The sequence below is a fragment of the Pseudorasbora parva genome, chromosome 4 (genome assembly GCF_024679245.1).
Source record: "Pseudorasbora parva isolate DD20220531a chromosome 4, ASM2467924v1, whole genome shotgun sequence".
NCBI lineage: Eukaryota > Metazoa > Chordata > Actinopteri > Cypriniformes > Gobionidae > Pseudorasbora > Pseudorasbora parva.
Genome location: NC_090175.1, coordinates 38,747,843 through 38,763,351, shown reverse-complemented (window position 1 = coordinate 38,763,351; position 15,509 = coordinate 38,747,843). Strand labels below are relative to the sequence as shown.

At 36.2% G+C, this 15,509-nt stretch overlaps 1 protein-coding gene across 1 annotated transcript; it reads right to left on the bottom strand.

Annotated features, from left to right (window-relative positions):
- Window positions 1–4,235: 4,235 nt before the first annotated feature.
- On the bottom strand, window positions 4,236–15,302 carry ugdh (UDP-glucose 6-dehydrogenase). Its single transcript, XM_067441701.1, has 12 exons — window positions 15,101–15,302; window positions 13,606–13,767; window positions 12,813–12,914; window positions 12,534–12,734; window positions 11,321–11,518; window positions 9,345–9,492; window positions 9,111–9,205; window positions 8,044–8,174; window positions 6,980–7,119; window positions 6,717–6,808; window positions 5,842–5,952; window positions 4,236–5,128 (listed from the first exon to the last, which is right to left on the bottom strand). Exons 2-12 carry the CDS (start codon window positions 13,765–13,767, stop codon window positions 5,027–5,029), a joined length of 1,482 nt encoding a protein of 493 aa, XP_067297802.1. The 5' UTR covers window positions 15,101–15,302; the 3' UTR covers window positions 4,236–5,026.
- Between the last annotated feature and the right edge of the window lie 207 nt (window positions 15,303–15,509).

The window sequence follows — 15,509 nt, the reverse complement described above, 5'->3', positions numbered from 1 at the left end:
ATCAACTGGCCTAAAGAGAAATGGAGGAACATTTTGTGGACTGATGAGAGTAAAATTGTTCTTTTTGGGTCCAAGGGCCACAGGCAGTTTGTGAGACTACCCCCAAACTCTGAATTCAAGCCACAGTACACAGTGAAGACAGTGAAGCATGGAGGTGCTAGCATCATGATATGGGCATGTTTCTCCTACTATGGTGTTGGGCCTATTTATCGCATACCAGGGATCATGGATCAGTTTGCATATGTTAAAATACTTGAAGAGGTCATGTTGCCCTATGCTGAAGAGGACATGCCCTTGAAACGGTTGTTTCAACAAGACAATGACCCAAAACACACTAGTAAACAGGCAAAGTCTTGGTTCCAAACCAACAAAATTAATGTTATGGAGTGGCCAGCCCAATCTCCAGACCTTAATCCAATTGAGAATTGTGGGGTGATATCAAAAATGCTGTTTCTGAAGCAAAACCAAGAAATGTGAATGAATTGTGGAATGTTGTTAAAGAATCATGGAGTGGAATAACAGCTGAGAGGTGCCACAAGTTGGTTGACTCCATGCCACACAGATGTCAAGCAGTTTTAAAAAACTGTGGTCATACAACTAAATATAAGTTTAGTGATTCACAGGATTGAAAAAAAATGTTTGTACAAAATAGTTTTGAGTTTGTACAGTCAAAGGTCGACACTGCTATTTTTTTGAACACACCCCTTTCAATTAATTGCCCAATTGCACAGCCTTAAGAGCGTGCATATCATGAATGCTGGGACTTGTTTGTTTTCTGACAATCTACTGAACCTACTGGTAACTTGTTTGCCACATAGCAATAAAAAATATACTAAAAACCTTGATTATTCTGGTTAGCCACATTGTACTGCTATTATTTTGAACAAGACTGTATAAAGAATTAATCATTCTATGTTAATTTCTTAGTTACTTTTTAATAACATTAAAATCAAAATAACTTTTAATGGACCTAAGATCAAACTAACAATGATCAGTATTTCTTAACTAACATTAACAAAAACATTATACTTTCTGTACCAAATGTAGCTATTGCTCAATCTTAGTTAATGCATAAACTAATGAGACCTTATTGTAATTTGTAAGCCTACCTGTTGTTCTTTATAGCCTAATTTTTTTGCACTTTAATCTGTTTGAAAATTTTACTTTTACAGCTCTGAAAAAAATCAAGAGACCACTTAACATTGATTTCTCAATGAGGGGTCTCTTAATTTTTTTCCAGAGCTGTATATATTTTTGGTGTATTATTGTATTTAAACATTCAGTTATTTTTGTTCTTACAAAAATAGTTCTTAAAGCTGTTATGCTATGGCAACACTTTTTTTTTGCAACTTATTTAAATATGGTGATAATATCGTATATCGTGATAAAACTTCATCAATTAATCGCAGCATGAAAAATTGATATCGGCACATGCCAACATATCATAATAAAATTATGTTGCAATAACATTCTTTAAACACAATGTTTAAATGAACATATTTAATTGCTTTAGAAATGGATATGGTGTATATGGTGTATATAAACCTGTATATGGTGCATCTAAGTTAAATACAGTGTGGAAAATAAGTATTTGAACACCCTGCTATTTTGCAAGTTGAAAATCATGGAGTGGTCTGAAATTGTCATTGTAGGTGAATGTCCACTATGAGAGACATAATCCAAAAAAAAAAAAAATAAAATCCAGAAATCACAATATATGATTTTTTAACTATTTATTTGTATGACACAGCTGCAAATAAGTATTTGAATGCCTGTCTATCAGCTAGAATTCTGACCCTCAAAGGCCTGTTAGTCTGCCTTTAAAATGTCCACCTCCACTCCATTTATTATCCTAAATTAGATGCACCTGTTTGAGGTCGTTAGCTGCATAAAGACACCTATCCACCCCATACAATCAGTAAGAATCCAACTACTAACATGGCCAAGACCAAAGAACTGTCCAAAGACAATAGAGATTGAACACCTCCACAAGGCTGGAAAGGGCTACGGGGAAATTGCCAAGCAGCTTGGTGAAAAAAGGTCCAATGTTGGAGCAATCATTAGTAAATGAAAGAAGCTAAACATGACTTTCAATCTCCCTCAGACTGGGGCTCCATGCAAGATCTCACCTCATGGGGTCTCAATGATTTTAAGAAAGAAGAGAAATCAGCCCAGAACTACATGGGAGGAGCTGGTCAATGACCTGAAAAGAGCTGGGACCACCGTTTCCAAGGTCATTGTTTGTAATACACTAAGATGTCATGGTTTGAAATCATGCATGGCATGGAAGGTTCCCCTGCTTAAACCAGCACATGTCCAGGCCCGTCTTAAAGGGTTACTTTAGCGATTAGCATATGGCTTTGTATCAGTAAACCCTGGAGTATATTTGAATGATTGTGCTCCCCCTCCTCATATCCCCTGAGACAAGAGATTTATGCATTTTATTTCTGGAAAAATTATTCTCATGACGCAAATGTCGTCTTTTTTTTTTGCGTTTTTGGGAGGAATTTGCGTCATGGGAGGAATGTTTGGCCAGAGGCTAAAGACTACAGTCAGCAGAGGGAGCTATTTCCACGTTGAACGTGAACTGAAAATGTGCCAGACTGAACAAGCGCTGTGATTCTATCCCCGTCTTAAAGGGTTACTTTAGCGATTAGCATATGGCTTTGTATCAGTAAACCCTGGAGTATATTTGAATGATTGTGCTCCCCCTCCTCATATCCCCTGAGACAAGAGATTTATGCATTTTATTTCTGGAAAAATTATTCTCATGACGCAAATGTCGTCTTTTTTTTTTGCGTTTTTGGGAGGAATTTGCGTCATGGGAGGAATGTTTGGCCAGAGGCTAAAGACTACAGCCAGCAGAGGGAGCTATTTCCACGTTGAACGTGAACTGAAAATGTGCCAGACTGAACAAGCGCTGTGATTCTATCCCGCGAGTGTGGTCGCGTTTACCTCAGCTCTCATGAGGAAAGCTCATTCAGCTCATCATGAATGTATGCAATTTGACTTCTGCAGTTTCCCCTGTGTGACACTCCCTCAGCGGCAAAATCACATGTTATTAAACAGACATGCTCAGTTTTTAATTGTAGTTTATGTTCTCTAACTGAACTGATTTTATGAAAATGAACGTGGTCGCAGTGGGAAAGTGAAAGTGATCCAGTCACAATGATTCAGTAGCGGTGGATTTGGGAGTGGCCTTGTAGGTCAGCAAAGCCATCTGGGAATTGTTGTCTTTCATCTCCATGAGACAAAAATACATGTTCTGTCTTTTTTCAGTCTAAATAGCACCAAATAAAACATTTATTTCACATTATGTGAATTAATGACCCAGTTTAAATACAGATTCATCTTCTCAGCGCTGAAGTGCCCCTTTAAGTTTGCCAATGACCATTTGGATGATCCAGAGGAGTCATGGGAGTAAGTCATGTGGCCAGATGAGACCAAAATAGAACTTTTTGGTCATAATTCGACTAAACGTGTTTGGAGGAAGAAGAATGAAAAGTACCATCCCAAGAACACCATTCCTACTGTGAAGCATGGGGGTGGGAGCATTATGCTTTGGGGGTGTTTTTCTGCACATAGGACAGGGCGACTGCACTGTATTAAGGAGAGGATGACCAGGGCCATGTATTGCGAGATTTTGGGGAACAACCTCCTTCCTTCAGTTAGAGCATTGAAAATGGGTTGAGGCTGGGTCTTCCAACATGACAATTACCCAAAGCACACAGCCAGGATAACTAAGGAGTGGCTCTGTAAAAAGCATAAAGGTTCTGGCGTGGCCTAGCCAGTCTCCAGACCTAAACCCAATAGAGAATGTTTGGAGGGAGCTAAAACTTCCTCAAGACTGATCTAGAGAAGCTCTGTGTGGAGGAGTGGGCCAAAATCTCTCCTGCAGTGTGTGCAAACCTGGTGAAAAACTACAGGAAACGTTTAACCTCTGTAATTGCAAACAAAGGCTACTGTACCAAATATTAACATTGATTTTCTCAGGTGTTCAAATACTTATTTGCAGCTGTATCATACAAATAAATAGTTAAAAAAGCATACATTGTGATTTCTGGATGTTTATATATATATATATATATATATATATATTACGTCTCTCACAGTGGACATGAACCTACAATGACAATTTCATACCCCTCCATGATTTCTAAGTGGGAGAACTTGCAAAATAGCAATGTTCAAATACTTATTTTCCTCACTGTAAACAGAATATATTAAATACAAACTTGTCAAAATACACATTGTCCTTTTTTATTTCAGCCATGGTTGTCTTTCATAGTTAAGCCTGTGAAATGAATAGACAATGTGGTTCTTTTATTGGTCCATATTTAAGAAATATATATTTTTTGTAATCATTGGTCATGACTATTACAAACCTGTACAGTAAGAGATGATTTTATAAAAGATACAGTTGTGACTCTACAATATCCAATACACATTGCAGGTCCACCAATATCAAAAAATTAATAACAAAAACAGCTATTTGCCAGTGGTATCACATGCCAAATTTAGGGCAAATGTTTTTTTGTTGGTCCTAATATCAAAGTTGCCCTTCCTCTTGTTGCTTCTCCCTCAGACATCACTCTCAAATTAGTAGGTAGTTTTGCCACAAAAATGTCTAACACTGATAACCATAAACAATAATAATTTTTTTAACCGGTAGTGGGACACTGAAATGCATTGACACCAGTTGAGCACAGTAAATATATCTACTGTTTCAACAATTTTGAAAAATGGCACACACATGAGAACATTAAAAAATATCAAAGACACTAAGACATGTATGATAATGTGTTCAAAACATTGTCACCCTGCATTTTTGCAAACTGATATGAGATAAAACTCCAAAAAACATCCTGAACACAGTTCAACACACCGAGCACATGCATTTTTACAAACGGTCCATAGCTTTTAAGAAACCGGCACAAATTACTTTGGTTTTCTGAGCAAAATACTTTAATCAATGTAAAGTGCACATGCATGTATGTGTGTGTGTGTGTGTGTATGAATCAGTGTCTTAGGCCTTGGCTTTCTTGATGGGTGGTTCATTGATTCGTGGAACTCCTCCAGATGGTGTGAAAGGGATTCGGGTCGTTACCTTCTTTCCAATGGTCTCAATCTATGCAAAATATTAAACCATGTGAACAATTACAAATTCACACAAAAAAAAATTACATTCCGATGTCCAGAAATCAATTGCAAAAGTTTACAAGTTTAATTTATTGATATCGTACTCCTGTTTGATGCAATAGTTTCTGCCTCACGTCAGTGAATAAATATGTCGAACCTCTTGAATTCTTGTGTGCTGTAATGTCTGGTGAGTGAATTTTTGTTAAGCATGCCAGAGGTTCGGGGTTCTAATCTGCCCTCGTTAAAACCAAAGATGTTCATAAATAATTGTATATTAAGAGTGGAGAGGCATGTTTGATTTTTGTTTTGTGACTTCCCCACAACGAATAGCGAGTGTCCGGAACAGCGTTAAAGTGGTAGAAGCATTCGTCTGTGTAAAGAATGTGCACGAGCACCAAGAGAACACTGGTGCTTTGCACTTCCTCAGTACTCAGCATGAATTCAAAAACAGCACATTCCAGCACCAGATCGCCTCTTATTTAACACAAATGAATGACTCTTAATACTCTGCTAGTGAACTGTTTTTTTTTTTTAGATACATCAATAATAAGTTGAGATGTTTCAAAAAGACTTTTGAGATGTTTCAAAAAGTGGTGTCTCACCCTCAAAGGGACATGTCTCACCCACAAATTACCCTTGATGATACCCATAATGAAGTGAATAATATAAGTCAGGGAGGTGGGTCCACAAATAACTACTGACCTGAAAGCCAAAGTTCTGTAGTTGGGTGTGCAGATGGTCCAGGACACGTCGTCCATCAAAGATAAATGCTGGTTTCAACATCTTGTGATATATTTTCTCATAATCCAGATCCTAAAAATAAAAACATGTAATACTTAAATCATAAATAAAATAAGTATCACTATGTACCATGGAATTGTTTTTGGACATACCATGGTATTTTTAAGTACCATATTTTATATATATATATATTATATATATATATATATATATATATATATATATATATATATATATATATATATATATATATATATATATATATATAAATAATTGCCAATAATGATTTATTTTTGAATGGACCAAAAAAAAATGTATTTAAACTTATAATGTTATATTTACATTTCTAATTGTGTATACATTTTAAAATAATAAAAATGTAGCAATATAAAATTTTACACTTCTAAATTAAACCATAAAAATACATAAACCAAACATTTATTAATTTATAATAATATACTTGCATTTAGTTGTCTAATTTTGAATTTATTCAAAAACTATTCTTATACAAAACAAATTAGTATAATGAACATTTACATTTCTAAAATGTATAAATATATAAACCAAACATTTATTAATTTGCATCTATAATATTTACATTTAAATGTCTAATTTAGTATTTATTCTAAAATTATTATTTAAAATATAATTTTGTTTTAGAAATGTTTTTACATTTATACATTAACATATTCAAATTTGAAGAAAACACAAAAACTGGAAATTAATGCATTGCTAAGGCACAAATGACCGACACCTATTTGGAATGATTTAAACAACATGGGTTGCAGAGTGGTGTCACAAAAGTGTTTGTGTGTATGTGTGTGTGCGCCATGTACCTTAAACATGTCCCACTCCGTGCAGATGACGAGGGCATGTGCACTTTCACACGCTTCGTAGGGGTCTAACGTCACTGTTACAAGATCAGACACTACAGACAGAATGAGAGTCATGCCAAATTAGACAGAAACACAGACACAATAAACTTTGTCCCACATTCCTAGACAATCCCTAAATGAGATTCAGCATTACACAGGTCTGTCTTTCCCTCCTATCATTCAAAGAGACCTAAAGCACAGTTTTATCTGCTCAACACACATACCTCTCTCAGGGTTGTCTCCAGAGATGCTGGGTTGAGACAAGTCCTGGATTATCTGCTCCTTTAGCACTTTAGGGTCATAAATATGGAGCTTGGCCCCTTCGTCCATCAGATACTTAGAGATGTAGATACTGGATGACTCTCTAAAACACAAGTAAACACAGGCCAGATTTACAATGCAAGACTCCCAATTGAGAGACTTATTATTATTCTATAGGCAAATTTGTAGAGAATAGTAGCAAAAAATGCACAGAAAGTTATTTTGGGCAAAGGTATTCACCAAACACTATAAATATAAAATTGCAGCTATTTTTTTCAGTCATTTTGATGAATCTGTTATACTATAATCACAGTGGTGTCCAAAAGACAGAGACATGCATTAAAACCTAACTCAACAGTTGGAGATTTATTGTTTGAGAAGACATAGAGAATTTAACATTCAGAAAGAAATAGCACTATTTGATTTGCCTATTTTAAGCTACCAGAGAAAATACTTCCAAACAGAATAAATGAACTGTAGCACATCTCTGAACAACACATTAGCCATTTTTCACTGCTAAATGAATCATTGTATTATGAAAGAACTAAATGAATAATTCAACGACTCGCTCATCGCTCAAAGTCATTTGTCACGACCTACCGACCTATGGGGTAAAACTAAATTCGTTTTTTGCTAATAGACTTTTGGAGCCAACTGTATTATTAAATGGATGTCACAAAGCCTGTGTTTCTCCTAACTTAAAAAAAAAAAAAAATCAGCAGAGTCATGCTTCTGAGACAATACACATGCAGAGGCATGACTTGCTCTCAATGACTCTAGATAAAGGTCATGGGTAGGATGGGCATGTGTAACATGTGCATTGGTGTTTTTAAATAGGAGATAGTTCAAACCAAGAAAATTGTGTCACCAACACACAGAGTTTATGATTAACTCATGCTCTGACATCTTACAGCCCGTCTGTTTTGTAGGTAAAAGAGAAAGATACAGCTTTTGCCTTCTTGCATATAAATATGTGATAAAGCTGTCATAAATTAAAATGACTGGTTCAAAGTGTCCCTGCATGTACCTGGTGTCTCCAGTGTCCTTTTTGAAGGAGAAACCTAACAAAGCGATTTTCTTCCCAGTAACGGTGTTAAACAGGGAGTCGATGATCCGACAGGCAAATCTCTTTCTCTGATATTCGTTCATGTCTATCACCTGCACATACAGAAATACATTAGTTATTGTATAAAAGTTCATCAGAACTTAGAATACACTTCATCGGTTTGAGGTTGGTATGAGTTTAAATGCTTTTTAAAATATGTCTCTTATACCTTTATATAAATATATTATACTCTTATATCAATATGTCTTATAATATCATTTATTTGAACATAATTATTGTGAAAAATTACAATTTAAAATTGTTTTCAATTAACATGGCAAAGCTGCATTTTCAGCAGCCATTCCTCCAGTCATCAGTCACATGATCCTTCAGAAATCATTCTAATATCCTAATTTGGTGCACAAATAAAGATTTCTTCTTATTAAGAAATTTGTTGAAACAGATCTTTGTGATTATTTGATAAGTATAAGTTTAAAAGAATAGCATTTATTTGTAATGGAAATCTTGTGTAACATTATAAATGCCTTTAATGGGTTCTCAACTTTGGTCCTCGAGATCCACTTTCCTGAAGAGTTTTGCTGTGCACCGTGTTACGTAAACAAAACTGTATGCTTTCGATTCATTCTCACGGTACTTTGATGTCATACACTCATTGGTCTGCACATCGCCACATAGAGTCAAACAAATGTGCAGTGGTCAGGAGGTAAAAGTCGTAGCTCTCAGAAAATTACGAGTTTCACGCTGCAAGTTCAATACACAAGTGTAGGCTTTTTACAGTTAAGAATTGTTAGGGTAATTATGACGAGCATTAACACACCTTTTAGCTCCAACCTTGATCAAACTCACCAGTCTATAACCTTTTAGTACTCCTGAAGACCTTTATTAGCTTGTTCAGGTGTGTTTGATTAGGGTTGGAGCTGAAGTATGCAGGACATTGGATCTCATGGACCTATACTGTAACTTGATCAATTTAATGCAACCTTGCTGAATAAAAAAAAATGAATTTCTTTAAATAAATTGAAGTTCACCTGTTGCCAGTATGAAGCAACCTCTGGGAGATTCAGTGCCTCACACAGATACACCAAATTTAGCACATCCTTCTGAAAACAACTTCCTCCAAAACCTGATACAGAAAGATACATATTTAATCAATTGTAGCAAAACTCTTAATCTCATTCTATTATATCATTTTGAACACTTTTACAAAGCAAAAAAGTACCAATAATGTTCAATTAAGATGGGGGTTAAACAAACGCACTGACCCACGCTGGCTTTGAGGAACTTGCTCCCAATGCGCTGATCCATTCCGATGGCTCTGGCCACCTCCTCAACATCAGCACCAGTGGATTCACACAGGGCAGAGATGGAGTTAATACTACTGATGCGCTGAGCCAGGAATGCATTCGCTGCCTAAAACATACATATGCTTAATTGAATGAGTTTAACACAACAATTTAACTCACTTATCATTAAAAGTGTGTTCACACTTGGCGGAGTGGTTATATTAAAACAACTCTGGTGTGATTAAAATGTTAAAAAACCTTGAAAAAGTTTGACCCTTGGTGCACACCAAACAAGCGGACAGAGAACCCTGAAAAGGTCCAAACAAACTCATCTTTCTCGCCACAGTCGATTTTGTCCATTATAGTCCGATACAGGCGTCGGAACTGTGTCTCTTTGCAGCAGATCTTCGTTTATGTGTGTAACAGAGGAATTCATGGTTCTTTGAATCCTCTAGTGAAAAAAACCTATACCAAAATGTATTTAAAATAAAATTATTTCATTTAGCTTAATGCGTAACCCCTCCCCTCCAACTGTTAGTCTGCTATGAGTGCAAGATGGAGAGGAGGAGTGCTGAGGTAAAACCCTGTCGTCTGTTCAATATTCCATTAACTTGGAAATACGTTAATATTAAGCCTAAAATGCGTTTGAATATCATTCACTATTAGTAAGGATAGTATGATCACTGTATAATATCAGTCTTTAAATGCAAGATATTTAAAGTGTACCTAAAGTATACTATACTTGCAGTAGTTCCACTTTAGCACAATTAAATATGCTTAAGCATATCTTTATGCCAAGTATACTTAACATAAAATAAATCTACACCCTAAATGTCAAAAGTTTTGGGATGTGTGTCTTTATGGCATATTATAGGTTGATATTGTGTTGGCAGCTTCAAGCCTCAGCTCTTCAGTCTTTGCTCTAATTTATCCCAAAGGTGTTCTATTGGGTTGAGGTCAGGACTCTGTACCGGCCAGTCAAATTCCTCCACACCAAACTCACTCATCCATGAATTTATGGACCTTGCTTCGTGCACTGGTGCGCAGTCATGCTGGAACAGGAAGGGCCATCTCCAAACTGTTCCCACAACGTTGGGAGCATGAAATTGTACAAACTTTCTTGGTATGCGGAATCATTTAGAGTTCCTTTCACTTGAAACTAAGGGGCCAAGCCCAACCCCTGAAAAACGACCCCACACTTTAACCCCCCCTCCACCAAACTTTACACCTGGCACAATACAGTCAGACAAGTGCCATTCTCCTGGCAATGGCCAAACCCAGACTCATCCATCGAATTGCCAGACAGATAAGCACGATTTGTCACTCGAGAGAACATGACTCCACTGCTCAGAGTCCAATGGCGCCGTGCTTTATACCACTGCATCTGACGCCTTGCATTGCATTTGGATGCTGCTGCTCGGACATCGAAACCCATTCCATGAAACTCTTTACGCACAGTTCTTAAGATAATCTGAAGGCCACACAAATTTTGAAGGTCTCTAACTATTGTGACTACTGTGCACCTCAGCATGCGCTGACCCCGTTCTGTGTCTCCTACCACTTCATAGTTGAGTTGCTGTTGTTACCAATAGCTTGCAGTGAATTCAATGATTTGGAGGGGTGTCTCAGTACTTTTAGCAATATAGGGCATTTCAATCAAATACATTTTAGTATATATTTATTTTTTACGAGGATCCTATACATATTTTTTATGCTGGTAAAAATAAAGCATTGTTTTTGATGTTCGGTAAGTTCAACCACAAAATCTAGGTCATAAAAGTAGTTTTTATTGTTATTTTGCATCTTTAGGTTCTGTGTTAATTTTTTTTATTGTGAATGCCAAGTGAACCAGGGCTAAATGTATCATTGCCTTTTTTGGTCCAGACCAAAAGAACCAAGAGAAATCGCACTAAAAGCATGAACACACCCTACTTATACAGCTTACATTTACATACCAGTTTGGAAAGTTCAGAGGACCAGGTGTTGGTGGTGATTATGCGTGATTTGGGGACCCAGTTCTCATAAACTGCACAGAGAGCACTGATAGCCCTTTGGCCCTCTGGAGTCTCATCTCCACCAATCAGGACACGATCTGGGTCCTTCAGGTCCTTCACTGCTGTACCCTCCGCAAGGAACTCTGGGTTAGATAGAACCTGTAATTAAAGGCAGGAAAAAGGTTGTTAATTTACACAGAACAGAATAAACGGTGAAAAATTCCCAAAGGTCCACACACCCAGTTATTTTAGAAGTTCACTTAAGAAAGGCAAAAACTTTGTAGAATATCCCTTTCCTAATCCTGATTATATTTAAAAGTAGATGATGGGCAGTAAAACTGTCAAACTGATGTAGGAGCATATTTTACAACATTACTGATTATGTAAACGTAATTTGTGACACAATTAGAAACAATTTCCTTTAACTATTTAATACCCTCATTGAGTGATGCTCTTTGAGTGCACACACACACACACACACACACACACATTATATATACATTTCTTTTCTTATTATCAGTGTTGAAAACAGCTGTGCTGAGTGATTTTTGTGGACACTGATATTTTTCCCTGGATTCTTTGATGAACAGCATCTTTTTTTTAAAGAAATTTCGGACCCACTTTATATTAGGTGGCCTTAACTACTATGTACTAACATTGTAATTAATCGTTTGATACAATGCACTTATTGTGTACATACATGTTTTTACATTGTACTTACATTTTAAAAATACCTGCATGTAATTACGTCTGTAATTAATTTCAGTAGTTATATTTGTAATTACACTGTTGACACTTCCCTTACACCTAACCCTACCCTCAAACTGACCCATACCACCACACCGGTCCCTAACTCTACCCATATCCCACCTCAGTATCAACAAAAGTGCTTTGCAATACAATTTGAACACAGTAAGTACATTGTATTTTTTTTTTTTTTTATGTAAGTACATAGTACCTTAGGCCATCTAATATAAAGTGGAGCCGAAATTTCTATATTGATCAGTTTGATGTGAATGATTACAGTGAATACTCATACTTGACAACATATATTACACTGCAAAAAAAGCAAAAAAGATGATTGAAAACCGCATATACATTTATACAAAATGTAATAAAACAAAATGTCCCACTATATTAGCACAGGAATATTTAAACATTCACACAAATACACCTGTAAGTTGAGGCTGGGTTTTGTGTTTGCATCAAATATCCTGCGGATGCTCTCAGCTGCACGGACTGGCACTGTGCTCTTCTCCGTAACGATTTTATACCCGTCCGACACCTCCACAATGCGCCGTGCACACGCCTCAATAAACTTCAGGTCAGCAGCACGACCTTTTCCCATACCGTACGTCTTTGTTGGGGTGTTTACCTGAGGAGAGAGAAAGATATTATGGTCAGTGTACAGACCTATATGCACAACCACATTAAAATAGTTTGTTGGACTCACAGAAATAAAGACCAGATCAGCCTCTTTAATGGCAGAGTCGATGTCTGTGGAAAAGAAAAGGTTCTTCCCACGACAAGACAACACCACTTCATTCAGACCCGGCTACAACAGCAAGAAAAAGTGACACATTTTAGGACTCACGCAACAAATATTTCTCATTACAAAATTGTTGACACAAAAAAAGTCTGCCATCATTTACTCACCCTCAAGTCGTTTCAACATTTATGATTTTCTTTCTTCTGCTGAACACAAAAGATGGTATTCTGAAGAATGTCAGTTACCAAACAGCTAATGGGCCCATTTACATAAAATGTAAGACAATGTGGCCCATTAACTCTTTAGCTACCTATATTCTTCTCAATCATTTATTTTGTGTTCAGCAGAAGAAAGAAAACTTCTCCATAATAAATTAGGTATTTTTGAAATTGGACATTGTGTTACCATGGAAACGGTAAATTGTTTTAGCAGGCTCAATTCTTCAAATTTGAAGCACAATTTGGTTAGACATGTGGCTTTGATTTCCTTAAAATTTTTGAGGAAATTATTTGTATATATATATATATATATATATATATATATATATATATATATATATATATATATATATATATATATATATAAATATATATATATAGTAATTAATATAAGCCTTGGTAATGTGTTAAAATTCGAAGGTATTCGAAGGTCTGTATCCCAAGGCATTCGTGAATTACAACAATTTAAGTTCAGATCTATGCTTACAAGGGGGGTGACAGTTAAACGGTAAAACCTATTATTCATTTTACGTTGTTACCTCATAGATGGGCAGAGTATCAGAGTTCCAGGCTTTGATTCGGGATTCATTAACATCCACCACAGTTACTGTGATCTCGGGACACATGCTGGCAATGACACTACATGTCGGACCACCAACATACCCAGCGCCTATACAGCAAATCTTTTTAATCTGAAACATCTGAGAAGAGAGACAGATGGATTGAAACAAAGTGACAGTTTGTGGTCATAAATGGCATGCGACAGAATGTATGATAATTGTGAATGGAAATGGCCTATATGGCTGGTGAATTAACCAGCCGAATACAGCTGATCCTCTTCAGTAGGGACCCGGGAGATCATGAGGTGGTCATTAGTATTATATTACTAACCCCGGGGTTTATTGAGTGGCAATAAGAAGTCTGGCTCTTTTGTGACATTAGGTTCTTTCGAACAGTTCGTCCCAAAATCCAATTCAGTTCATTTATAATAAATTAATCACAATCCTAAAATCAATTCTGTCTAGTTTGTTACATTTCATTAATCTTTCCGATTAATACAAATGGAGTTATAATAAATAAATAAAAATCTGGCTAATCCAAGCTTTATAATAGCACTGAATTGTTGCCTTGATTATGAAGTCCATAAAAGTACATCTATCTATCATATAACTGCTCCACACAGCTCTGGGGGATTAATAAAGGCCTTCTGAAGCGAAGTGGCATAACATTTATCCTTTGCGATTCTGCATTCGTCAATGCGCATTCGATGCGTACGGAAATCTGCCTTAAGTTAATTATTTTAGTCTACAAAGTTTTAAATATGGATATTTTTCTTACACAAACGTATCACTTTGCTTCAGAAGGCCTCTATTAACCCCAGGAGCAGTTATATGATGGATAAATGCAATTTTATGGACTTCATAAACGAAGCAACAATTCACTGCCATATAAAGCTTGGATTAGCCAGGACTTTTTTATATAACTCCGATTTTATTCGTCAGAAAGAAGACCGTTATATACACTTAGGATGACTTGAAGATTCGTAAACCATAGGCTAATTTTCATTTTTGGGTGAACTAACCATTTTATTCACATTCTCTGTTTAGCGGGCTGACTCGACAGTCGCTCAGACTGATTCAACCCGATTCGACAATAAATCAGCTGTTTTACGAAACGGTCAACTACAGATTCATTGAAAAGATTCGACTCAAACGAACCGTTAATCGTAATTAATGTTTACTAATTAACTAACAATAAGAACTAGAATAATAAAATGAAAGATAAAAGTGAACACAATTGTTTCACAAAAAGTTTTATAGATGGATTAGATGTTGGCAGTTGATGCTTTTATCATGTAAAATGTCAACTTTTACATCAGTTCAATCATACATGTATAGAATATGATCAGTTCAGATTCTGTATTATAACTTCAATCCCTAAAACACAACTTTAAATTCAATTAGCTCAATAAGAACAATTTTAGACTTTTTGAAATAAAAAAAAATAAAATAAAAGGCTATAACACAGACTTACCTTGTCTCACAGTGAAATTCTTCAGTTCAAACACTCCTCTGTGTTACTCAGGACAGTATGCAGGTAAAAGTTGCTCCGTCTGAGGTGCCTTGTTCCCGAATGAATAAAACTATTATATCCTTCATACATAAACTCACGAAGAACACACACACACACAGACACACATTCACGCGTACACACCATAGACTGTAAAAAAAAAAAAGTACACACCCACTAGGAGGAGGATAGCAACGTAAACACTTTTGAAAGGGGCGTTTGCTTCCGGGGCAAGTCTTTTCAAATTAAGAGCCTCGTTAACTTGACCAAGCGCAAGTTTGCCTGTGATTTAACGTTGAACCAAACAAATTAAATGTCATAGATCTCATAGTTTCTTTTTACTGTTTAAATATAAGTTTGCAAGCTCCTCAAT